Source organism: Drosophila albomicans, chromosome 3 (genome assembly GCF_009650485.2).
Source record: "Drosophila albomicans strain 15112-1751.03 chromosome 3, ASM965048v2, whole genome shotgun sequence".
In the NCBI taxonomy this organism is placed as follows: Eukaryota; Metazoa; Arthropoda; class Insecta; order Diptera; family Drosophilidae; genus Drosophila; species Drosophila albomicans.
Window position 1 is genome coordinate 18,601,261 of NC_047629.2, and position 27,733 is coordinate 18,628,993.

At 39.7% G+C, this 27,733-nt stretch overlaps 1 protein-coding gene across 4 annotated transcripts in view; it reads right to left on the reverse strand.

Annotated features, from left to right (window-relative positions):
* LOC117571074 (myb-like protein V) overlaps positions 1-27,733 on the reverse strand; it is a 50,173-nt gene that overhangs the window by 11,607 nt on the left and 10,833 nt on the right. For 2 of the 4 annotated variants that reach the window (XM_034253047.2, XM_034253045.2), the window contains exons 2-4: positions 25,176-25,944; positions 11,234-11,414; positions 4,596-4,664 (exon numbers count right to left, since the gene is read on the reverse strand). In XM_034253047.2, coding sequence (XP_034108938.1) covers positions 4,596-4,664; positions 11,234-11,414; positions 25,176-25,210 — 285 coding nt within the window. In that variant the 5' untranslated portion in view covers positions 25,211-25,944. The remainder of the gene's footprint in view (positions 1-4,595; positions 4,665-11,233; positions 11,415-25,175; positions 25,945-27,733) is intronic. The other 2 variants (XM_034253048.2, XM_034253046.2) reach the window with 1 other exon arrangement.

Below are 27,733 nucleotides of genomic sequence, written 5' to 3' on the forward strand. Positions count from 1 at the left end.
GACAGCAACAGAGTGGAAGATACTGGATGTGGTCGCTGACGGCGCCTTCATTTCCGAGTGAGTGAACCATCAAACGTTTGTGACAAAAATTATTAGCAATTCAACGTTGGACGATGGACGCTGTGTGTGCTATACATACATACTATAGATGTATGTACATACATCTTCAGCTACAGGCAATAATGATAATGACATGGAGGATGATGTTGAGGAAGAGAGGTCGTTGGGGTAAGATGTTGATAATAAAAAGTGCTCATGTTGCGACTTCCACACTGGCCGCTAGCTACGAGACGTCACAGTCAAAGCTAAAGCTCTCGTAAGCAACCAAGTGCCACTCGACGTCGTCGTCGTCTTCGTCAGCGAAAGCGCCACAGTGAGGCACAGAGACAACGCCAGAGCTGCCGCCAAGTGCCAAGTGCAGTTGCCCAGCGCCCAATGGGGCACGTCGCCTTGACAGTGACAGTTTGATATTCTTTTCAATTTCTCGCTCTCTGCTACATTTTTTTTTTGTTGCCCTGCCCTGCCTTGCCTTGCCTTTCTTTTCAGTCTGCATGCAGCTGAGCTTATTAGGGCGCAGATTTTCAATGGAGTTGGGATTTGCATAGGAGGGAGAGGGAGGCGGAATAAAGGGCGGAACTCGCGACGACGACAACGACGACTCGCCATTTAAATTAAAAATTGAGCACGTGCTGGTGTCGAAACTTGGCTATTGTTGCGCTTTGACGCTGAGCCGAAGCTGCTTGCGTGTGGCTCGTGTCACGCGATCATCTCTAGCACGACGCGGACGCGTGCTGTCGCATGAGTTTGAGTCCTCACTCAAATGCAACGTCAGGCAGAGCGGAGCTGAGCTGAGCTGTCTGCCAGTTTTGTGCCTAATAAATTGGCTCGCCACATTTATGAACGCACTTCGAACGCCTTTAACTTCTTCCTCGTTTTTTTCGTTTTTAGCCTTTTTGGACTTCATTAGCAAATGGGCAACCCGTCCACAGAAAGAAAGAGAAAGAGAGAGGGGCAAGGGAATTTGCGCAGTTTGCATTTTCCGGCTGCTCGGCTTGTTGATTTATCACTGATGAAAAGCACACACAAAAACAAAAAGCAAAAATACAAACAAACAAATACAAACACAAACACAACGACAAAAACAAATCCCAGTTGTTTTTTGACACTCGTCCGACTGTTTCGCTCTTTCTCTCTCTCTCTCTATCTCTCTCCCATTCGGTGTCTCTCTGAGCTTTGTGTTGTCCAAGCATTTCTAATTTCATGGCTAAATATTTGATTTCCATATCAACAAGAGCGTGAGCGAGAACGAGATAGCAAGCGAGTGCCCACAATTCTCATGCCCATTGTGATTCTCCCTGCAAAAGGGATTAAATGTCACATGAACCACTTCAGCTTCAGCTTCAGCAGCATTTCTAGCTTCATCTTCAGCTCCAGCTTTGAGCTGGTGTCCCCTCGACACCCAGAAGGAGGACTTGCCGGGCTCAAGTCTCGTCTCAGCTGTTGTAACAAAATAGCCAAATACAACAACAGCTGTCAGCAATTTGAGTAGGGTTAAGAGCTTGCCACATCAAGTGGCATTCAGACCTCCAAGAAGAATGGAGTTGCAAACTTCAAGTTGTGTCTATGGTAAGCGAAACGCTGTCTCTGAGCGAAACAAAGCCGGGGAGATCACAATGTACAAATCACTTGAAGCTGCTGCGATTTCGCTAACAAATCTTAAAAAATTGCAATCAATACAAGTAATTGTATGCCAGCAATATTCAATATACAAAAGAAGTTATTTTTAGCTTACGGTTGAATTTTTTTTAATAACAATTGTGCAAAATTGAAGCTGGATTATAAAAAACCCAAAGCAACCTCCCATATATAACATACTTGATTATTTTTCAATATTTAATGGCATAGATGGATTTTAAAAGCAATTAAAATGAATTAATCTTTGTTATATTCAGTATTTCTTACACTCAGAAATAAAGTAATAATATCAAGATTTCGCACTAAGAATTTTACTATGAATTCGTATCTAAAAAGTGTACTGAGAATACGAAAATCTTAAAAGTTTGAAATCGAGAACATATTCCTATTAATAAGAGACACGAATTAGATCACAAATATTATGTTATAATAAGATTACAAAATATTACTTTTTTATGAATTAATATTCTTAGGAGACAACTTCTGAAGAAGACAGTTTTTAAATCAAATTCAAACTTGCATTTTTCCAAATTGAATACTGTTGCATACCTAAACGTCTATTCAAATTTTGTTCATGAAGAAAAACTTTCCTTGCTTTTTTCGCTCCTCACAAACCAATTCCACAAATTGTGGCGTATTCATAAAAGGGGCAGGAGAAAACACAGCAGCATAATGCAGCATTCCATTTTCCGCCTCTGCTGTCTCGAATACGATGCTGCTGCAAATCAATAAATCATCTTTTGTATTGGAAAAACATTGACATTGCGGTCTCCGCCTAGAGTCTGTTCAGCCAGACAATTGATAAAATGCATTAGACAATGGAGTACGAAGCAACTTGCAACTTGGTTACGACTGTTGTACGACCCGTAATCAGATGCGAATCAATTACGTTTCGACTACGAATCGAGCCGTAATCCGACCACTTGCTTTGCTCTCCTTCCCCTTCTCTTGGGTCTAGTTGATGTGTTCTCTACTACTCAGCAAGTTGCCCAAATTAGAAACAGATGATGATGATGATGTGAATGCGAATGCGAATGTGGATGAGGATGATGATAAGAGCATGGCGAATCATAAGATGGATATTCATTGAATCGTGCCATTTATTGCATGCCACATGGCCGGCAAGCTGTCTTGGTTTTCCCTCCGCTCTCCCTTTTTTTTGCTCATTGCCCTTGCCACAACATTTTGCAACATTCACACTTTTGGGCTGACTTGTCATTGCCTGTTGTCGGTCTCGCTTTCTCTCCTGTCTGTTTCTCTGTTTCCCTCCTCTCTGATCCATGCTGTGCATAAACTCGACGAGCCACTGATATGCCAATAACAATAAAGCACACACCCAGCGGGCGTGCCACACACAGCAGACAGAGGCAGCAAGTACAAGAGCAGCAGTAGTGGGAGGTGGCAGACGCCAATGCCAAGTTTGTCTAAGTGAAACCAAAGGACAGTGGCAACACACAAGCAACGAGAGTTGGGCTGGCAGCAGCAACATAGTTAATCGTTATTTACAGACAGATAAAGTGCAGAAATATTGTCGAGCAGCAGACGTCGAGGAAACGGTAGCTCATGTATCTCATGCGACGACCACCAAATGTCGAAGTAAAAGAACCAAAAGCAGCACAGCAAAGCAAAAAAAAATAAAGTAGCAAAAGTGGCAGGAAAAATGCGCATACGGCCAAAGTAATCGGATTCCCATGCATGAGCCTGAGTCGAGAGAACACGAAGGCGAAGGCGTGGTATAGTGATAACGAGGCTGAAGCTGGCAGTTGGATGCTGCAAGCTGAAGCTGGAGAGGAAGGAAGCCAACTGGCGGGTGGGCTATTGCCATTGCCAGGCTCGTAAATTTGCGCTTTTGCCAGGCCAAGAAATAGAATAGAAAATCAGGCTTGGCATAACAACAACGACGACGAAAAAAAAGCACTCGCCGAAAATGTATTTCTAGGAGGCTCTACTCTTATTTCTGGGCCATGTTTTTGTCTCCGTCGCTTCCTGTGGCCGGGCGTCAGCAATTTCGTTGCGGAAATCATTGGCTAGAAAGAAGCAAAGCCCATTTTCTTTGGGGCCCAACGCACGCTGCGCCTTTTCACACCATAAACTCTGTGCGTTTAACTCGTTGCCCATTTATTTGCTGGGTGGGCGTATGGGCGTTTGGGGGGAAAATTGGGCCAACGCGCACTAGCTCAGTATTTTCGGTCTGTTATCAAATTCAATTACCTAAAGCCGGAAATGCGTATGCGAGCATTGCGCCGTGTCTCCGGCCATAAAACTTGGGTTAACTGCAAACTTTTCTTCCTGCCTGATGCCTTCCAAGATGGGCAGTTTAGATTGAGATTTTTGCCGAGATGATGCGTCGTCGTCTCTCAAGGTGTTAAGCAAGTCGTTGACAACCCGAAAACCCTTCAAAAAGGGACATGAAGCAACTAAAACCCTTGAAAACCAAGTGTCGTCGTTGTCGTTGTGTATTTTGATAATTTCATTTTGGATTCGTGTAATTAAAGCGTGTAACTTTTAATTACTGACCTTCTATATGCAAAGAGCTGATCCCCAGACTGGTCAGAGGTTCTGTGTAGTTGACCACATAAACCACAGAGCGCAAACGACTGTAAGCAAAATGCCAACAGTACGATTAATGACCCGACGACCAACGACCGAGTCTCAGGCAACGCCTCTACAGCCTAAGCCTGCTCACAAAAGGAGGGGAAACTGACCATTTCCATGGGCATGTGAGCCAAGTTTGAACATAATACAGCAGAGTCGTCACCACCCGTGACCACATACAGGAAATTAAAATCGTTTCGGGTATTTTGGACATTTGGTTGGACATTGGTTAAGCGAAATAGAGAGAGAGATGCTTGTAGCTCGTTGTAATATCCGGATGGAGTTGTAGCTGCTGGAATACTCACTTTGTGGAACTGCTCCTGCAAACGCAGCAGCGCGCCTTCAACTTCAATCATGCGCTTTTCCAACACATCCTGCAAAACAGCAAAAAGAAAGAAAGAAACGCAAACTGAAGAACGAGAATGCCAATGCTCTATATCGGACAGTTTCCCAATTAGCTATGAGTACTATATAGTCTAGCGGTGCGGTATGTTTGAGTGTGTGTGTATGTGTGCGTATGAGTGTGAGTGTATCGAATGAGCCCAAGCGGCGTATGCGTGATATTTATTATGAGTCTGAGTTGTGTGTTTGTGGTTGTGTGTTTCTGTGTGTGTTTGTGCAAGATAAGCAAATGTTAACAACAACCAAAGGCGAGAGTAGTTTACATACGTGAGTATAAGTACAAATATATAATTCAACAATTTACTAGGAATTTCGTTTGTTTTATCAGATGGAACCCAACAAAAAAATAAAAAAAGAATGAAAGAAACCAGATTGCAAAACTGCGATTTAGAATTACAAATGTAAAGGAATAATTTTGAAAAAGTCTCGCGTAGCTTTTGAAATAATGTCTCGTATCCAAACTTCAATCTGCAGTCAGCATTATTATTATTTGCCCCACTTTGTGGCAGGTCAATAGAAGCAAAATTTCAAGAGATTTTTATTTTAAATAAATTTACGAGCTTGTCATTCGGTTTCACTCGAATCGCTTTAAGCTAAATCGTAGTCGGACTGCTTGTTTGTGCCACACAATGGGGCAAGCAACTGCGGCGACGGCAGCGGCGGCATTACAAATAAAATTTACTTAATCCGCACGCGATTTGGGTAAAGGTCTGGGCTGGCAATGGCGACGACGACGACGACTGCAACTTCAACTAGATTGCAGGTGTGCACGTCCAATAATTCACCAAGTGTGGCAGCATGCAACAAACTGTGGCACGAACACGCCACAGCCAAATCACTTGCCGTATTGTGCCATGCAACAGCCCCCAAGTAAAGAGCGATCTTTTGTAGAGTTGTGCACAGCGAGAAAACAAACGATCGTAGATACATAGTAGATGAAAAATGTAGATTATATTCATCCAAATTGACTTTTTATAGAATGTTCTTAGAAATACATTTAAATCTGCATTCTTTAAGCAATATTTGTTTGTATAACTATGTGCTTTAACTTGAATTTATTTTTGTATACTACTTTTTTTAAAAATACTTTTACAGATTTTAAAGACCTAATTCGATTTTCTTATCTGTTCAAGAATATCATTTCTATTCATGATTTTCTCTGAGTTCGTTTTGATTTGAGATATATTAACTCTAACTTCTCCGTAATTTATGAATTTTATTCAATTTGCTATTTAAAGTAAGGCGAAGTTCATTTGATTTAAATGCTTTGTTTTGTATTAAAACAAAATTAGATAAATTCTACAAACTAATTCTTAATTCAAGACTTCTTTTTGAGTTCTTTAATCGCAAACTTGAATATATAAAGGTAAAATGAAAATTCAGATATTTCACTTTGATGTAAGATAATAAATACTTAATAATTAAATTCTTAACTTGCAGTTTAACGTTCATGAAAGTGCAATTTGATATCATATTGTTAATATGAATAGGTTATAAAAACTTGTCATTAAGTCGAGAATTCTATTCGAGTTCTTTTCTTACAAATTTAAATAATGATGTAATAAAACAACCTAGTTCTTATCTTGATTTCAGATGGATGTAAATGATTAATATAGAATTGACCCTAAATTACAAATTCTATTCAAATTCATTACTTAAAATTTGGAGTACACTAAAGTGAAATAAAAGTTAATTTCCTCTTCCAGATTTAAGATGGTAATTTCTCTCTGTGTTTGCATACCTGATGCGATGCGAGTATCTATAGTGTGCTACGAGTATGGATTTACTCCACAATGGATCCCCCCATATGGTGTGTGCATTGTGTTTCGCGTGGGCGTTGTGCGGTAAGCAGGAAGTGGGAATGACAGTTTCATAATTGGAGTTGCAGCTATTTTACGGGCAGTTGTCGCCAGCCTGGAGACGTTCGACGGCTTATTAGCCCCAGAGTCTGAGGCGTTGCCCAGGCGCTTGACAAAGTTGCGGCCACAACACAACACAACACACAAAAAAAAGGCCAAAAACAAAACCAAAAAAATACTTATTTAAGTGGCATCGTAAAAACAAATGCCAAAAGCAACAACAGCGAGCTGAGAACTGACGCTGAGACAGCGACGACGAATGAGGCTCGTAAAACATTTTTCTAAAACACTAAAAATTAGTTGGGGAAGTTGTAAAAATCATTATTATTACTTGAAGAAAAAAAAACCAAATGCAATAACAATATTGAAATTGTAAATTGTAAATATTTTGCAATAGACAAATTTGTTTTAGCGTTGCCACATTTGGTGTTCTATTAAATTGTGGCACAATAAAATGCGATTATGGTACGTGCATCGAGACGTCGACTCCATTCACCATGAAGGAGTGCGCCCACAATAAACACGAGCCTGAACCTGGCTGCGAATATATAACCGAGTACTCATACTATATAGTAAGTATGTCTGTGAATGCCCATGATTTGTGGCAGGAAATTACGCAGACGCCGAGTGGGTAAAGTGCAGTTTGCTTTTTTGTTGTGGTTGTTGTTGTCGTTGTTGTTTTTTATGGATTCACAGAGATTACATACATACATCACATGCATCACAAGACATGCACTCGCCATACATCAGAGCCACATAAACAATGAGATCGTTTTGTTACAAATGCGACTGGCGATAAATACTAATGCTGGCCTAACCTATTTGTTGCTCCACTGGCTGCGTAATCTCGACTATAAAACACCCGAACGAGACATTTATTTATACATGGCAGAGTTTCTTTCGATAGGAATCGCAAAACTGCACATTTAACAAACAGAACAAAAAGGAGCAAAAATGTTTGACAATTTAGATAAGTGTATTCGACTTGAAAATACTGCAAATATACTGCTTTTGTTGATTATAAAATACTCCAATAGCAACATATTTATTTTTGATTCTACTGTGTTCAGGCTTTAATAGAGTATGTTCGACTTGAATAGGTTCTAGTACAACTAAAATATTAAAGAAACAACTTTGTGTTTATTTTACTGAGCAACATCGACTTAAAAATACTGCAAACATACTTTTTATGTCGACAATTACTCAAATAATAATTAACTAGTAAGCCTATGCTTAGAAATGAATAGAACATATTTCACTTGAAGATGTCAGAATATGAGAGAACAAATTTCGCAGTTATTTTACTGAGTATATTTGACTTAAAAATACTGCCATAAAATATACTAGCAAATCTTATGTTGTCACTCTAAGAGAAACTCTTACGCATCAGTTTTTATTAATGAATTTTTCAGAGTAAGAAGAGGCTTCCCTAAGTTTAACTTTAAGATGATCCAGTTACAAACTCTTGTTTTTCTATAGACCCCTATTTACTTTTTTTTTAAAAGGGAGACTAAAAATGGATCGATATAAGAATATTCCAACCCTTAGTAGCACTTATTTTTGAGTAGTAATTATTTAACAGTCCAGTTCACTCTCTAACTAAAATACCCTTCTAAAGAACCAGCTACAGGGTATATAAAGTGCTAAGTTCCACATAGACACACACTCACATATGTTGGCAGCTTTAAAGCCATTCACAGATATGCACGCAGTCGTTGACTTCTGTGTGTGGCAACTGTGTGCGCATGTGCAACTGCAACGGCAGCAGCAACAGCTGAGCGCATGTGAACCCAAAGTTGAAACTGAAACCGAGCCGATACTCAACAGGCTGAGAAATAAATAAAAACACACAACAATAACAACGACAACAACAACAACAGGGAGCGAGGAACAAACGTTGCACATAAATTGCACAACGTTCAATGAACTTTTTCAATCACACGTCGCACAACAGCAACAGCAACAGCAACTGCAACAAAGGCAACTGCAACTGCAACTGTGGCGGCATCCACGCAATGTGGATGTGGACACGAACGTGACTGGGTTCTGGATGCCAGTTCTGGCGATGATGATGATGCAGGGGATGCAACAACAGCAACAGCAGCAGCGGCAGCAGCAGGTCTATTGTATGCGACGTCTGTCAGACGTGGAGACTGAGCGACGGCATGTTTCAACAATAATCAAGATGCCATTTAGCGAATTTGCAGGCTGACGAGACGGCAAACTGCAGCAGCAACGGCAGCGATTGCAACTGCAAACTGCCGAGAGTGGGTGTCTCTTTGTTGCAGCATGTGTGTGGTGCACGTTGTCCCATCTCCCCCCACTCCCCACTCTCTTTCCACGCTGGGAACATTCTGATGTAATCGATACACGCAGCGCGTCAAAGTCGTGGCCAACAGCTGCGCACTTGGCTTAGAGCAGCTTCAATTAGGCATCGCTGCAGCTTTCCCCAGTCTCAGTCTCAGTCTCAATCTCAATCTGAGATCCAGTCTTGAATCTCACAGGAGAGAAAGAGTTCTGGGAAGTATTACAGCATTTACATAGAAGACGTTTCGCCAAGCTCACCTCGACTCGAGAGTTTAGTTCATTTGCAGCTGCTTATGGGCCATGGCCATGGACAGAGTGAACGTTGTGTTTATTGTGTGCTGTGGCTAACCATAAATCAAGTGCTCCATCCACAGTTCGGGCATGCGCCATACTTAGCGCTATTAAAGCGTCACGGAAGTCCGAACGTGATCGGTGAACGGCAGCAACAACAACAACAAAGCGGCCTTAAAGTTGGCTTTATTGTAGTATGTAACATAGTAAATGCAAACACTTAACTACTAAAACTCTTAGCCATGGGAACAGCGACTAAACGAGATCTAATTCTTCACAGCTGTTATTGTGCCTCAATTCAACTTAAAAAGGGTTTAACATATAGTATCATCCATGTAACTTTATTCACAGAAAAGAAAAAAAAACAAAGCAGAAACAACTTAAGTGAATGGCAACTTTGGAATGCAAATTCATTCTCGCTTCTTGAGTAGATGGAGATGGTTTCAATTTAATTACAGTTCACGTACAGACAACAGTTTGTTCACAAAGTGTTAGCGACACACACTATAAGGCTATTATTTACCATAATAGATGGACAGCTTCTTGCTGCACAAAGCTGCCAACATTCATTTTAATTATATAGCTCAGCCTAAGACTTTGTAGTTGCCGGTTATTAAAGTAGATTGATTGGGTATTAGCGACATTTGTAATTACATATTATTGCACATTAATCTATAGACAAAGAGGCTTGTTTTTAACTTGAAGATTGCGAACATTCTAATGCTTTGCGATTGCAAGTTAAACATCATTGCTTATCTCTCAAAGTGCATCGGCTTTAAGTAGTGGAAGAATGATGGCTCCTTCTTCTCGAATGTGAGATAACTGCTACCCATCGTGAAATACTGCGGTATTCATTCCACAAAAATGCTAAAAATATACCAAAGACTTCATTTGGTATAATGATATAGTATTTAAAATATACCATCGAGTAGAAAATGTACTAGATTATCAGCAATTGATGTATTAATTTTAAAATATAGCGAATCGGTATACCACAAAATAATAAAAAATATACCAAATGCTACATTTGGTATATTAATATAGAACTACTATACTATATACTTTATAGGATCAAAGTTGCCTGTTACATACATTTCCTGTAGGCACAAAGTTATAATACTCTTCTACACTTTGGGTAGCGAGTACAATCAGTGATTGCAGAGATTCAAATGATATTTTAACTCTTTGCCTATAACTATTACTTCAAGTTATTCTATAACAATTCAACTTTGGAATTCACTAAGGTAATAATCTAAGTGCATCAAACCATTCTAAGTAAAAGAATTTCTTTGTTTGTTACTGATTAATATACTCAATCGCTGTGTCTACTTAGACAAACAATTCGAAGAGTATCTCAAAGCGTTTCACAAATGCAACAATGACATTTTCGGGTAATTATTGAGCAGCACAACACATGAAGCATATGTACGTGCAGCTAAGATCTGAGGATGCGAAACATGCTTTCAAAGGAGACAAAAGAGGCAGCTGCATGTTAAGTTCACATTGCTCATTGCAGTTGCTGGCGGAGTTAGGAGAGGGCGGAGAGAGTTCATCAATCTCTGTGCCGCTGGCGTGATGTGTCTTAAATGGCACGTTAACGAGTTCAAGTGGCTCTCCTGTACCCCTCTACCTCTCTCTCCGCCTCGCCTACCCGGGTTCAAAGGTGTTTGTTTCACAGGCTTTGTTTGCATGCCAAGTTTTCTCGCACGCCACACGAAAACTCGCCTGAAATTTGTATGCATTGCACGGCGATGCGCTTTTCCATTTTGCATTTCCACTTCAAAGCACACTCCGCTGCAATCAAAGGAGAAGACGCTGGGAAAAGTGGGCCACAAAGCTGGATGCACATAAGGATGCGAAGAAGAGATGAAGTTAGTCTGCAGCGGGCAGGGTTATCACAATGACAATAATGATGAGCAGGAATTTGAGTTTCTGTTTTGAGTTTCGATATTGTACAGAATGTTGAATGGGATATTGGGAAGCAACTACATCAACCAGTTACCCAAAAGCAACCATTACCAAGGCAGGTGTTAGGGGCAGGTGGTAGATGTTGTCAACTACTACAATGATGGATTGTGACTCACCTTATCGCCACGCTCCAAGGTCAGTGTGGCGGGACTGCGACTGCCGGTCATCTCGTGGTCCAGGGAACGCGGCTGATGCACCAACTGGATCTTGCCCTGCGAGATTTGTATGTAGTTGGGTGGCGGCATTATGTCATGCACATCGTCCTTGTCATCCTCATCGCAATCCTTTTCGTTCTGCCTGCAAATATATCGCAAATAGAGCGATCGATTAATACAAGCTGACAGCCTTCAAAATGTGTGCTCCACTCTTCACAACTCGACTAAATTATTTCCACACACACACTCAAAGTGCAGCCGCCAAGTCTGTGGCGAAAACTTGCTCGACCAGCTCCACTTCACATACTAGAGTGGGCGTCCGGTCTGTTGCTGCTGTTGGTCTGGCTAAGACTCTGAAGAGTGGAAGTGGAGATCGTATCGCTTGGTATCGCACATTGCTGCATAGCTCAAATGTTTCCCAATCGAGCCCATAATCGGCCTGGCACCCCCAAGAAGTGTCAAAATTATTGTGTTGTGTGGTGTGGTGTGGTGTTGTTGGCCCAAGCAGGCAGCTGGCCGATAATCTGGAACTCGAATGTTGCAACACACACACTCACACAAATCTCCAAGTGCTTCAATGAGCACACTCACACACACACACACTACACTCGCTTACACACAATAATGCAATCAAAATCCGCTGCACACTGATTCGACATGGCTGCAATAAGCTATACAAAATTTATATGACAATTATCAAAGGAATATTGTTATAGAGAAAAATGTGCAGCATATTCTGCATAAATAATTTTGAAAATAGTGGACGACAATGGGGAGACAAATTGAGAAATTATGATGTGCTAATCAACGCTGTTCGCATGTTTGAAGAGAATTTTTATATAGCTAGGAATTAATCATAAATCTTCTAAAACGTTCCTTCATCACATATTTGAGGCTTTATGCGCTTCTATGGGAAATGAAAGAAAATTAATAAACTATATTTTAAAATTAATAGTAAAATATGAATAAAGTGTAGCAAAATTCAATAGTCGGTTGTTTTACAGTTTGACATGCGTCAACAATACACAAGGATTTGCACTCATATTTGCAATATGTGCAGATATTTAAAGTGTTTTGTTATTACTATTATGATCAATAAAATATTGAAATAACGAATACAATTCCTTATTGCAATGAGATGAGCCAGAGCAATTAAGGTCTTTAGGCCTCAAAGAATGATTTCTAGGCATAAACACATTCTCGAGTGGAGCAAAAAAAGCAATTAAAAAATATGTTTTGAAAAGTAATAGAGAATATTTTGTAATAAGGTGTATTGAGAGAAATACTGATGGAGAAGTTTGTTAAAACTTTTATAATTTTGAATTGATTCGATATAAATTCAAATAAAAACTTAAGTTCTACTTGAAATAGCGTAAATTATTTTATTTAACCATACATCATGTTCTTGACAGCATACTATATGTATTACGAAATGAAACTGAAAATTCTTAATAAATATGTAGTTTAACAATAGATCTAACATAGTTCTGAAAATAAGTTAATGGTGCCTCATACTAAGAATGAGAGAGTAATTTAATAGTTCTCTTAATTCCTAAATACCTGTCAATATTTTACAAATAAATTCTTCCACATAATTTAAAATTAATGAAACTTTAAGCTAAACAATTGACAATCAGATTTACTTTTCATAAGTCGAAAGGAGTTATTATCGATTGCCAACCACTGTTGCTGGGGTGACCCAGTAAGATATATATTTTAGGTTCTGCTGAGACAATTGCTGATTTGCTGCGTGGTCTGCGGAGTATCGACGTGACCCAATACGGCTGGGAACCATATCGATTATTGCACCTGCGAAATTGCAACGGAGCAGAGGCACATTGAATGGCATGGAAAGGCATGGGACATTGGACATGGGATGGGAATCGTTGGACTGACTCTCTACTAGTTTGCATGTCATATTGAATGTGAGCGGTTAGCGTGCACACATGTCGACCATAACCCGATTGCTAACAACAACAACAACGACGAAAACAGCAACAACAATTTGCTCGTTATTTCAAATTGAATTTGCGAGTTAAGTGCAAATAATTTGATAAAATTGGCACTTGGAGGCATTCGAGTGGGCAAAAGCACCAGCTCCAAGCTACAACTGCGGCCAAAATGCCACTCGACTCCACTTCATTCGAAGCCAAGTAAGTTGCAATCCAGTTTGGTCAACGTCGAGCTCTCCTCTCTAACTAGAGTCAAATAAATGGACGTACAAAGCAGCCAAACAATCTTACAAGCTAATCGCACAAAATGTTTCGTTTCGTGTTTGATGTTGTCGTTTCAGTCTCGCGCCTCTTTCTCTCTCTCCCCCTTTGGAGTTGCGAGTTGGGGAGTTGCAAGTTGGAGTTGACGTTGACACCGCTGCAAAGTGGGCAGTTGACTCTGCTGCTACTCGGATTTCAAAGAAGTGTGTGTTTTTGTATCGGCGGCCATCTGTGGCAAGTTTTTCACTTTGCTTTTTAAATGGTGGCGCCCACGTGCCGAGCTCTACTCTGATCTGCTCTGCTGGTCAGAATTTCTATGCGCCTTTGATTTATGGTCATCAAATAAAGCAATCAAAATCAATTTAACTGTTATCAAGCTCGCCAAATGGCAACTGGTTGCGCCCCGCTTCCCCCTCTCGCTCTGTCTCTCTGTTGCGTGTTGCACGTGAGTCATGCCTCCATTCGATTAGATGCAAACTTAATTAGTGAGGCATCGCTGCTTGCTGCTATCGATGGCAAGTCAAAAGGCCAACTAATGGCATTACAGCGCCTTAATTAACAGTCAACGATGAGCGACAATTCGCTCTCTCTTCTCTTCTCTCCTCTCTTCATCACACTCTCGGCAATCAATTGACAGTGAAATAGTGCATGCAGCAAATAGGTGCAAAGTGCAGACATTGCACTTTGGGAATCTAATTTAGCAACGCGAGTGACTCATTCCCCAAGGCGTCCCTTTTAAATGGTGTCCACCACGCCCAGCTGAAACAACAGAACTCAGGCAGCAGTTCCTCAGTCAGTCAGTTCGTCAGTCCGTCAGTCAGCTCGTCAGTCAGGCAACAAGCCACAACATTTGCATGCCTTCCAGGCAACTGCTGGCTTCCGTTGGCACATAAACCATAAAGAATGCAAATATGCATTGACTGTGTGCACAGCATAAGCATACGCGAAACAAACTGACAACAGGATGCCCAACTAGCATATACCCTTACTTGGACATTGTGTTTGATTTTAATCGAAAGTGGATATGGGAATTAGCTGCAATTGTAGTTTAAAGTTTACATTTAAAGCATTGCCTACAATTTGTTGGTATAAATTGTTTTTGACAATGCAGAACTATTTATTTCTTGTACGTGAGCATGAATTGATTCAGCAGTTCAGATTAGAATTAAATAATTGTGTGTGCAGGGGGAAATTGACAGCAAATTATTTACAAGCAACAGAAGTAATGACAGATTCCGTTTAGAGTATACCATAGTATATACTAATAGCTCAATATTATAATATGGTATATAGTACTAGCACAATATTATACCATTGTATAATATTATATATACTATACATACTACTAACTTAATATTATACCATAGTATATACTACTAGTTCAATATAATGCCATAGTATATACTATTAACTAAATATTATAAAATATATCATAAATGTCAGAATTTATGGTTTAAGGGGTTAAGTAAATTCCTTTATAAGTATAAATATGTGCGAATAAGTCAGTCAATGTCCAAGCCTGACTACTTCATACCGCCTTGAAAAAAACTTCGATTTAAGAAACAGATTTTCTGTACTATATTCTCATATTGTGCAAATTTAAAATATATATATATATTTTTAGAATAATTGTAAATATATTTGATTTTCTTGTATTATTTAATAAAATATGATTGTACACATATCGAAACAATACGTAATTCACTTATATCTTTTTAATGAAATTATGTAGTAAATACATTTTATAATTGGCATTTATATTAATTGTACATTTAAAAGACTTAAACTTTTTAATATATACGATTCATATTCACACTTCGCAGTGACATGTTAACTTTTATTTATTTATAATAAATGTTCTATATTTTTACATTTTTTGCAATTTAATTTTGAGTACAATTTAAAATGCTTATCCCGTTTTCTTTTATTTGTGGACTGTCAATTGTTGACGTTAAATAAATATAACATGCTCGCACACAAACATTAGCATGTCACAAGCATAAATGCTGTGTTGTCGAAGGTGCCACATGGGGCACAAGCACTTACACACACTGACAAGTATGTGTGTCCCTGATAAGGCGGACAACGTGGATGTTGCACATTCGTCAAGCGAACACAAACATTTCCACAGCGGAAGGAGGGAGAACAAGGAGGAGGAACAGGCGGAGTTGTTCATCCGTCTGTCTGTCCGTCCGTTTGGTCATTCGGTTAATCCGGCACTCTGTGCCGCATTCGTTTACTGATTATGCGTTTTATGTGACGACCATAAATTTCCGCTGTCGTTGTCCGCCCCCCATTCGCCTCCTCCTTCTCCTTCTGGTGTTGCTGCTGCTGCTGGACACTCGTCCAGCGCTTATCAATGGGCATTGCAGTTGGCATATAAAAATAAATATTGCACGAAACGAAGCAAAAATAAGAAGTCGCAGGCAGCCAACACTTTGGCTTGCATTTAATGGCAATTTCTTTTTGCCTTTATATTTTTAATGCTAGCTACAAATAAGCCACAACAGAAGTCCCCAACATGGAGCCGACCCCATTAAGCTTCATCCCAAATTTCTGAGACCCTTAAGAGCGATTTATGGAAAGTAATTATGTTGTGCTCAACTTTTTGGCGCTTCTTCCACAATAATTGAGGGTTGCCCACTGTGGAAGCAGATAAGCTGAGCCTTCGAATCATTCGTTCACTTTAGTATAATTACAGCCTCTTCTTTTGCAAAAAGATGTGAAGATAAATAAAAATACTAAGAGGCTTTTAAATGTGTCATTCAACGGTTCGTTACTTTAACCAAAAAAAAATGTTGAACAATTGTTGAACTAAAACTTCTTGGCTAATTAACATTTGCAACATTTACAACTTGATTGCAGTTGAATTTTAATTAAAAGCTGACTCTTGACTGGTTTAAGTTAAGTACCATCAAACACACACACACACACAGATGTATAATTACTGGCTATTATAGAGCGTTTACACCTACTGTGCCAATATAAAATGCGAATTTTGCATAAAACGCGTTGAATTAATTCGACTGACACGATAAACCCAAAAAAGCAACAAAAAAAAAAAAAAAACGCCCAAGTACGAGTCAATTGCTGTGTAGAGTGTGTGTGTGTGTGTAGAGTTTGTGTGCGTATGTGTAGAGTTAGTGTCTCCGTGTGCAGTTAAGTTTTAAACCGCTGACAATGAGGTCGACAGTGCAAATAATTTACAGTTCTGCAATAATTTTTGACTGCAATTCGAAAGCTGCCTTCGTCTCCACCTCCACCTCCGCGTCCGCCTCCATCTTCATCTCTGTTGTCGCCCTCGCTCCATTCCCCCGCTCCGCCCTCGTTGCATGTCGTCGTGTCAAGCGTATTGAAAATCGAAGCTGCAACGCCCAACTGTCCAACTGTCAGACTGCTCTGTGTTTGCTCAGATCTCCGCTCTGTGGTTCTGTCGTCTAGCTGCTGTCTCTCTAGTGGCTGCTGCTTGTGGGTGCCCAAGCTTTATTTGGGGCGTGGGCGCCGCCCAAATGGCCACTGACCACACGCAAATGCAGTTGAAGTTGGAGTTGGAGTCGGACTTCAACATGGCACATGCGAGATTTAAACCCAGCATCCTCAGGCCACAAACGTTTTCCAAGAAAAGACAGCTCAAGGAAAGAGGGGGAAGGGAGAGGGGGGAGATAGTCACGCGGCGAGTGGAGCTACTGTGTCTGCGAGAGGAATTTTGATTTGTAAATTGCATAATTTATGCGACTAAAGATCGATTAATGGTGGCAGCGTATTGGCCTTTTATGGTAATTGATTAAGAGCTGCACACAGAGAGAGAGAGAAAGAGAGTTGGGGATTGGCAAAAAGAGAGGGACAGCGAGAGGGAAACTGATTGTATTTAGTATAAAGTGCTTGCAAATCGGAGGCAATTGTTAATTTATTCATGAGCGAACTGAAGCGGGCTAAGCTTCCGTTATTCACTCGTATTCGTATTCGTATTTGTTATTCGCATTCGTGCTCGTATTCATATACGTTTATTCGCAGCCGTTCTCGTAAATCGCCGTGTTGCACGCTTCGTTGCACATTCTAAAGGGCCGTTCGCTCAGTTGTAACCCATTTTTGCAGCGAAATGAAACAAAATCCGAATACACTTAGATGCACATGTACTATAACATACTCATGTGACGGGTACTCATCCATGCAGCAGCATAACCCAAATAGGCGTGTCCACCAAGTCTGTTTACAATGCAAATGGGGTCTTCACTCTTTTCTTTTATTTCCAAGTGCAAAGCGTGCAAAAGTGTGAAGCAAAGTCAAACAAGCGCACCAAGTGGCAAAACACAGCGTGTCAACCAGCCTCCCCCTCCCAAAAATACAAGAAAAAAAGGATCCCATCACTCGCTCTTTCTCTACACATATTTAGCAGCTGCTTAGAAGACGCATCATTCCTCTTCCCGCTGACTGTGGGTGTGATTAATGTAATGTGTAATTTGAGTTGTTGTTGTTTTTGAGATGTTTGTGCTGCATGGTGCATGCATCTCATTTCAACACTCCTTTGCACGTTGACAATGTGCTGACTGTTGACAATCTTGTCGAAGACTCTACTCATATTAAGAGTATACTATACATGTATGTATATCGATGACCCAAATCTGCCTCTCTGTTGTCTTTTTTTTGGGCATCTTCCGCTTGTGAGTATAACTGATTTTAAGCCCACACTTGAAATTTGCATAATTTGACGACATGATACGAAAGCAAGCACATTGAAAATATCTGTGTAAGATTTATTATGGGCACGCTCACTCTTATGTGCTCTCGCCCCATACTCGAATACGGGTAAAACTGATCCGATAACCATCATATAATTGTGCTGCGGTTTGTGGCGATTGACTCTGCAAACAGGAAACCATCTATATAGCATACTCTCTTTGCAGCCACGACATAATTGAGTGCGACGTCGGCGTCGGCGTCTGATCGCATCAACGTAATGAGATCCACAATTGTAATTGTAATAACAAAAAAAAAAAAAGTAAAGCAACCACAAGCAAGAAAAAAAGTGCATGAAGTTGGCTGCGTTGCGCTTTGATTACTGTTATCGATATCGCTATGTTGATTGGGTGGCAGCCCCAACCAGTGAATTGCAAGCGAACATGTAATCGTTATCGATGTCGATATGCCATAAGCCATTGTGAATGACATTTGAAGTTTATTGGGTGGCAAAACAAACAGAGTCTGGCAGCCCGACCCAGTCAATTGACACTCAAATGGGGCGCCAAAGCGAAATGGAACGATTGCCGCGCACATTTGTAAATATTTATGCAAATATCAACAATGAACAACAAGGGAAACCGACAGACCGACGACCGACACATGTATGGTAAATACCACCACAAAATATGGGGAATGCCTATGCAAATGCAGCGAATTAAACCGCAGAAATAGAAAAATAAAACAAGCAACCAACTACTATTTTAGCCGGCACAACAACATTGTCGACGTCAGCACATGTCACGATTGGTGTTTGGTGTTTTCTGTTCGTTGTTCGTTGTTCACTGTTGCGATTCCGGGAATCGTGGCAAGCTCACGAAGCAATCACAAAACGGAAGTCAAGTGGACACTTTGTGTTTACCTGGTCAAACACTTCAAAAGTCATCTGATTGACGTATACGCCTGCAAACGAAGCCAAGCCTAAGCAAAAAGTGTAGAGTGTAGAGCGGAGAGTGGAGAATGGAGAGTGTGTACACATTTGCATCTTGAGCTTGTGCGCGTCTCCACACATAAAGGAAGCCGTCAAGGTGCAGCCATCAGTTTAGAAAGTTATTTGCATGCAGCAAGTCCGCCACATTCAATGCACATTTCAAATAGATAGCGACAGTTGGCAACACTGCTGAGTATTAGCTATCAGTTATCGTTTGCTTGGGCCTCAAGGACAATGGCATGCTAATTATTTGGAGAGCGCGAGCAGGGTCGCAATTTAACCTGAAATGTTTGTGGCTGGCAAACTTGGCCAGCACCCTAATGACCTATAAACACAAGCTCAATATGCCATTTCCGTCCGTTACCGCGATAGATAACGCACTCTCCCCATTGTTGTCGCTTCTCCCCACCTGCAACACCCAGTCATAAACATATACATACGTAAATGTGTGTGTCTATCAGCGTGTACCTTTTATTTATCAGCAAACAAACGCAACAACAATAGTTGGGGCTGGCGCTCAGCGGCTGTAAAACGCGTCGACGCCCCAAAAAGTTGAGGAGGGTAAGTGGGAGAGAGTCGGAGGGAAATTGGGCGTGTTTTTGTTGCCTCTGGTCACACTCCCAGCGCCTAAAACTAAACCTAAAACCTATTCACAAAACAAGTTTGCGTTTAAAGCAAACGTTAAGGGCAAACTTTTAATTAGAAAACAAGTACAAACTGCTGGTAAAAAAAATAACAGCAAATGGGGAAAATTCTATTCTATACATACTATATAACTATTTATATATGATATATACTGTGTACAATGCTATATATACGAACATGTGTATATTAGTTAGAAGGAAGGAAAAAAACGCACTTTGCATGTTCAGCTGCAATAAACATAACAAAAGTGAGCAACTATTTGGGTAGGTTAGGGTCATTCCACGCATTAAAGGTTGGAAATTTATGATTGAAGCTTGCGGCTAGATGGATGTCTGCAAGAGACCCGCCTTCAGCTGCTCAACTCTCTGGCTTTGCGAAGCGAATAATAATAAATCGCTTGGCTGACATTCCCCTCCCCCATTCCTCATTCCCCACTCCATATCTACATGCATATTCATATGTCAGCTGCTCATTAAAAAGGTATTCATCATTATGGTGACTGCGAGACGCGTCTCTTGCTGCAATTGTCACACCCAAATTGAATGTGTATCGGTGTCCGTTGTATCTGCATCTCTCGAATGGCTGAAGCCAAAGCTCAATCTGATGGTGATGCTGACGTTGATGCTGAAGTATTGCTTCGTCTCCGTGTGCAGTGTGTTTGCTGTCAAAATGCTGCAAAGACAGCCAACTATTTGACGCTTTCATTGTCCTCAATTGGCATACACTGCTTTTGGGGCATTTCGATTATAGTTTTCGATAACTCCTTTTCGCTAATTACCATTCACATTTTAAATGTGATAACTGATCACAGTTATCGATAACTACTCGGCGCTAATTAGCAACGACATTATTTAACATGGCAGCAAGTAAAACAGTTGTTCATTAATTTGGAGCAAATTAAATTGTGTTGAAGTTGTTTAACTTCACTATGCAATTGCAGTAAGTGCATTTGCTATTCGTTGCGTTGTTGTCTGTGCCTGATTTGTTGTCGCTTCGTTTTCTTTTTGAGAAATTGTTCAATAATTTTCTTTTGATTTGGCCTGTCTCTGTGTCGCCCCTGTCGCCTGCCTTCGCCTTCGCCCTCGTCTCTGTCCCCTTTTTGTGTCGTTATGCGATATGTGCGCCACTTTGGCTTATGATGGAATTGACACTTCAGTTGCTCTGACAGCAGCTACAGATACAGATACATTCACAACTAAATATACAAATACAAACACACATTTGGCTAGATGTGCGATAGTGCACAGACTGAGACGGAGATGGAGTTGGGAGATGGAGACGGCGACGCACTTGAAATGCATAAAATGGCATTTCTTTTGTGTGTGCAATGAATGCCACATGGAGTAAGGGCTGAGTTGTGAAGAGGGGAGTGCAGAGCGTAGAATGGTGGGTGGTTTGAATGTGGGTGCGTTGGCTAAGTGAAGTTGAAAATGCGTTGTTAGCTCTAATGGCGCATTTATGACAGCCAGACGCTGAAGAGACTCGTCTCCTAACTAACAAAAGCAGAAGCAAATGCAAAAGCAAAGCCAAAGGCACAGGCATTGTGCGATGATATATAGAGAGTGTGCTCTATCTGCATACATATCTATCGATCAAGTGGCAAGGCACACGCCCCCGAAAAAGAAGGGAATCGAGGCAAACAAACGATGTTCTTGTCAAACCTAAAAGAGACTCAACTGCGAATATGACACAATAATGGGCCAAGCTTATCGTATGTCTTATGCTTCGTTGACAGTCGACAAAATGTCACAGCAATTAGGCAAAACAAGCGAACAAATTTGATATGTCGAATCGCAAGTTGATCAAGAACTCAACCGCAGCGCATATCCGCCCAAAAAAAAAAAAAAAATGCGCAGCCCCAGTTCATTTCAGTTCAGTTTAGAGTTGCCTAGGGCATACATAAGTATATTGTAATCTAAGCTGGAAATTAGCGCGAGGCTATCAACATACTGCAGATACAAGCAACAAGAGTCAGATACATGCCTATTACACACGCCTAAGTAGTACACACAGAGTGTCGTGTAACTGTTGACTGCCACTGTGACTGCTACTGCTATTGCTACTGAGACTGAGACTGAGACTCGCAGTTCCCACCGCCTCACGCTTTGTTGCATCACATTTCCTTTTAACCCAACACACACACATACACATATGAGTACAAATACAAGTGAGAAGTATGTAAGTGGCACATGCGCAGCGTCAGAAGTTGTCAGTTGTTACAAAAAGCAAAAAAAAAAAAAATTAAAGAAAGATACATTTGATAAGTCCACAACGAGCCAAGAACAATGAGACCAAGGCGAAATGAGCACAAAATGGAAAACGCCGCTGGGGCTCGACTAAAAAGCAAAAAGCAACAACACTGACAATCTCTTTGTTGTTGTTGTAGTTGTTGTAGTTGCTGCTGTATCCGATTGTGGCAAGCTCATTGCAACAGGAAGCAGATTCTAAAACTAAAACTAAATCTAAATCCAAAACTTATCTCAGCCGCTCCCACATTAATAACTATTGGGTCAGGCAGTGTATATATATTTTGGAGTCGTTTACAACATTAGCTGCTGCTTCCCGTATCAATCATAATTAGACATGCAATAAATGCAACTTCTTGAGATACTTGGATGCGTGTAATTATATCTTACAGATGCACAGAGCGAAAAACCGTTTTAAGATAGAGTATTTGAGTTGAATTGAAGATACGGAAAATAACAAATGCTTCTGAAGTTAGTAGCGCTAAATTTGCCATTTGCATATACATATAAAAAATAAATATTACATATTTAGTATAAAATTATTTTATAAGAATAAGAATTTAAAGATCAAATTATTTAAATGCTATGTAATTATTTATTTTAGTATTTATTTAATCTGTTTTTATTTTCATATTTGTTGTTAAGTTGTTCTGGCTTGAAAGGCAAATCTCTACTTTTATTTTCAAACAAACATAAAGAATAAATAAAGAAAGTATTTTTAAACCTTTTATGGTGTACATTTTAATATATTTTCATTTGCATTTTTCATATTTTCTTTAAATATTTTATGGCGTAGATTTTTAGTTCAAATTACTTGCAAAAATAAATAGATATAGATATAGATAGATATACATATTTCTTTTAGTTATTTTTAGTTATATTTTTGACTTCAACTCAAATTGCTTTAAAGTGATAATATTTTGAATTGATTAGAAATTATATATTTTTTTATTTTTAAGTAATTTGCAAATGGAATTAGTTAAATAATGTTTTGTTTGGATTGTATATATAATTACATATATTTTTCTATTTTAATATTATATTATTTTGATCTTAAATCTATACTTTAATTTTGAAAACAAACAATTTTTAGAACAAACATTAATCGAATGGATTTTTCTCAGTGTACACTCTCTCATCAGCATCAATTGCCATACGAGTTGAGCGAAAGTTTTTCCAGTCGTTTGCGTTGTTTGCTTTCCCGCGTCATCTTAAATGATCTGACTAAGCACTAGTCTTTATATGCGTGAGAATCCATCATATTTTGGCTCTGTTATTTCGGGAAGTTGTTGGAAGTTTATGGTTCTTGGGGTCTGCGATGGACTGTGGCTTGTGCTTGGGGTTTTGCTAAGTTGGGGTTTGGGTTCGGGTTTCGGGGAGTTTTAATGTTTGTGCCCACATAAAATGTTTAATGTTTAATAAAGTGTGTTATGTCTTTCGTGTAATTATTTTTAACTTTAGTCGCGCTTGATTGCCACATTTGCCGTGCCCCAAAAGCTGAAAACTCCAAAGAGATGGGAGGGAGGCAGCAACAGCAATAGCAACAGCAAAAGCAACCGCATCGGCAACAGCATCGCCAGCATCGCAGGCGTTTTCTAAGCGTTTAATTCCAACGAAATGTTGTGTGTGGGCCTTTAAGATGTTAAGCCACAGCATGCCGCAGCATGTGCATCACGACGAGTAATACAAGCGTTCAACATGTTGATGAGAATGCCACCTACTACAAGCAGCAAGTTAGGCCTTTTGAATTTTCAATTTGGGTTCGGTTTTTGGGTTTTTCGTTTGTCGGTTGTCGTTTGTCGGCTGCTCGCTTTTCTATTTGCACAGGTGTTTTTTTTAGCACCTGGGCCCTAGAGTGTGTTGTGTTGTGTTGTTGTGTTCACTTTGAGCGCCCCCTCGGGGACGTCCACAGTGGACGTTAAGTGCTAAAAGGCATTTGCCTGCACTTTTCTGTAATAATTAGCACATCATGACTTGTAAACAACTAACAACACACACTCTCCACTCCCCACTCCCTACCTTTTGGCCATTCATCTGGCTGAGTGGGTGTGAATTATGTAGGAGACTCGACGACAATATTGGAGCAAGAAAACCGAGACAGAATAGACTCAGAATAAGCTCTCCAGCTCTCTCCTCCATAATGATCTACAATTAGAGGCCTATTCTCTAGTCGAACTTTCCACGAGTTTCCCACGAATAGCAGTAAGTGTAATTACCGGGTATTTGGCAGATGATGTTTTGATTGCAACTCCAAAAGTTAATGTTGCCTCTCTTCGTTTTGGGCTTGAGGCTAAAACACGCGTCCGCGAGGCAGTTAAGAGTCAATTTGTGGTATAATTCAATTTTGTTTATGGATAAATGAAACCGGTTTTGTGGTCAGCAAATCGGCTAATAATAAAGATTTTAAACTAATTGGCTCATTTACCAATTTGAACAAAAAACAGAAAACAGAAAACTGAGTAAAGTGAAAAAGTAATATTCATAAAAAACTAAGCAAAAATCATTATGAAGCAGATGAATGATGATTATGCTGATGGGGCTGTCGAAACGTGCAACATTTTAACAAATCAGCAAATTCATGAGCTCCAATGTCAAATGATGCGAAGCTCTGATGATGACTGGCAATTAAATAGATAGACAAGACGAACCGAGACGAAGACTAAAACGAAGACGAAAACGTAGCTGAAGGTGTCCCCTTAGATACAAATGAGCTGATTCTTACAGTCTGCCACAACTTCAGAGCTCAAGCTGTGCTACAAAATTAATTAGACAAATAGAAATAGAAGCGAACACATTCTGTGTTCGTTCGTTCTTTTTTTTTTTTTGGGACATTGTCCGCGATTTGGGGCGTTTTGCAAATTGAAAAGCGCCCCGGCATGTTTGGCTCCCCACTGACCTTTATCGCGAGGGTCATTAACAGCGGAATTGGGCCATGAAAACGAAGGGACAACATTGATAAAAGAACAGGAAGCTAACAGTTTGATAACGCACCTAGAATACACTCTCTCTCTTTCTGTCAGGCAAACGAAATTAAGTATGCGCCATGTGCAACGAAAGGAGACAATTTTCTTATAGGCATCATTGAGAAGAAAAGGAAAAGGGAAATGAAAAATATTGTGCACTTTACTCACTTGCGTGCCAACCGTTTCCTGATGCCCGCGAACATTTTGGCAGCTTCTCCTCAGCGGATTCCTTTTTTTTCTGTCGTGCTTAATTTCTGGATCGGGATCTGTTTCTTTTTATGTGTTGTTTTTCCACACTTTTTGTTTTCGCTTTCGTTTGTGTTTTGTTTTTTTGGGTCGGCCCTTTAAATCGTCTTATTGTAAATTAAATTGCTGATTTCCGGCTGGACACACACATACACGCATTTACACACGCACACTCGCGACAGCAGCAACGGCAACAGAAACGCTTCAAATTAATTAAAAAACGCGCGTAGCAAAAAAACGCGCCCGAAACGCGCACGCAATTGTCGCCGAATTGTTGTTGTTTTTGTTTCTGGGTATTGGTAAATTGTTGTTACTGCTGCTGTTATTGTTATGGTCGCTGAAACGCCTCATTGCATTGGCATTGGCCCAAGACAACAGCCAAAGACAAAGCCAAGGGAAAAGCAACAGCAAAAGCAACTGAAATCAATTAACCAAAGTAACACAACAAACGACACGGAGGCAGTTGCAAGTTGAGCTTGAGAGTTTGTTATTTGTTATTTGTTTTTGTTTGTAAATTGTGCAATCACGAGATTATTTTCTTTTATAGATGTTTAGCTGTTTATTCAGTTGACGAAATCAATAATCTGCCTTAAGCTCCACATTCCCATCCTCAGTGTTGCGCTTTTCTTTACATTCACTTTGCGCGCGCTTTGACAATTTGTCTTCTCTCCTTTCCAGTTGGTCGCTGACACTGAAACGAGCCAAAGAGAAATTCACACATTATTTACAAATTTATTTGGTGTGCATTTTATCCGAAAAACGAGACAACGAATGAATGCACGCAAGACGCAGAGTTAACTTCAAATATGCTGTGCGTATAATAAATAACATTCGAGTGCTCTAACTTAGCGATAGAGCGTGCTCGAATGAAGATGATCTTTGTGCGTAAGGAAAGTAGGAATAAATAGCTGATGAATAAGTTTTCTTAACGATTATTATGGAATAAAATGTTCGAAATATCTTTTGATTGTATTAATAATATTAATTTAATGATACATTTAATTCAACTGAGTTCATATTGCAATAATCTAAAACCTTTTTTATCTTTCTCTTCACAATTGCTCTTAATCAATTTATGTTCTATTAATCAATGTGCTACATATATTAAGCATCATAAATAATAATTTTCCAGCATTCACTAAGACCTGATGAAAAAATTCTTGCTGTAAATATGATACACTTACATTTTGAAGAAAAATTTGATTGATTTGTAAGTATAAATTATGAAAAAAAAATGCAATTTACCAATTTTGTTCTTGCTAGTAAATAAAAATAATATCATAAAAATATTTTATCAATTTATGTTCTATTAGTCTTAATATTAGCAACATTAATTGTACATTCAGTTAAATTATTTATTGGACTTACGATTTCAACGAAAATGTGATTAGATTCTTGAATATAAATTATTATTATGTATTATTATGTTTTCCAGATTAATAGCTTTCATATAAATAAGTATTAACCATTTAAATTTATTTATATTATACCAAAACGAATTTGAATCGAAGTGTTTTATTATCAACCCTCCAAAATACATTTATTCCCTTTACATTTTACCCAAATACATTTTCATTGCCTTCCTCTCTCTCTTTTCTTTGTAAATGCAACATCATCAACTATAATTTCTTCAGCATTTATATTCCTCATAGTTAGAGCATTTGACTGTCGGCTTGCCATTAAGCAGCTTCGCTTTTTCTTTGGTTCTTACGTGTCATGCAGCACATAAGCGATTTATATAATTGACGTGTCGAGTGACAAATTAAAATGTGTCGGCAATCCGCTGCATGCTTGTGGCAAGTGGTTGTTCGAGAGACTTCATGAATGTGTGAGAATATATGTGTGTGTGTGAACTGCAGCAAGATTTATGAGCTTTAAATTTGATGTAAGTAAAGTAAAATGAAGTAAAGTAATGTGAGGCAAGCGCGAATTTTTGTGAATGCAGCTGTTGGTGGAGTGGACACAAGAATCGAATCGATTGCGAAAGCAAGAGACCAAGAGGATGCCCCTTTAGCCACATGCCGCATGCCACATTGCCGCATGCCGCAACGGAATTGGGCAACTCGCAAAGAGCCAGAGAACAACATCAATCAAAGCGCGTGTAATTAGAGTCCAAAGTAGCCAAAAAACCAAAAAAAAAAAAGAAAAAAAGAAAGGGGCGCAGCAACTCTAGATACATTAACAGAACCAGGCACAGATACAGATACAAATGCATCGCATCGATGTAATTATGCACGGTGCGCCCTAATGACGCATTTCGTTAGCTGAAATGGGCCAAAGGGCAGCCCCATGCACTTGGCTCAGATACACAACAACACAACGAGCTGCAGATACCCATTGAGAGATACAGATACAAAATGTGGCATGCCAAGCAAGCATGACAAAGAACATGTTTTTACATGAGAGAATCAGTTTGCCGTGAAAGAAGCAGCAAACGCACAAAACTCACGCACACACACCGAACAAGAGAGTGTGTGTGT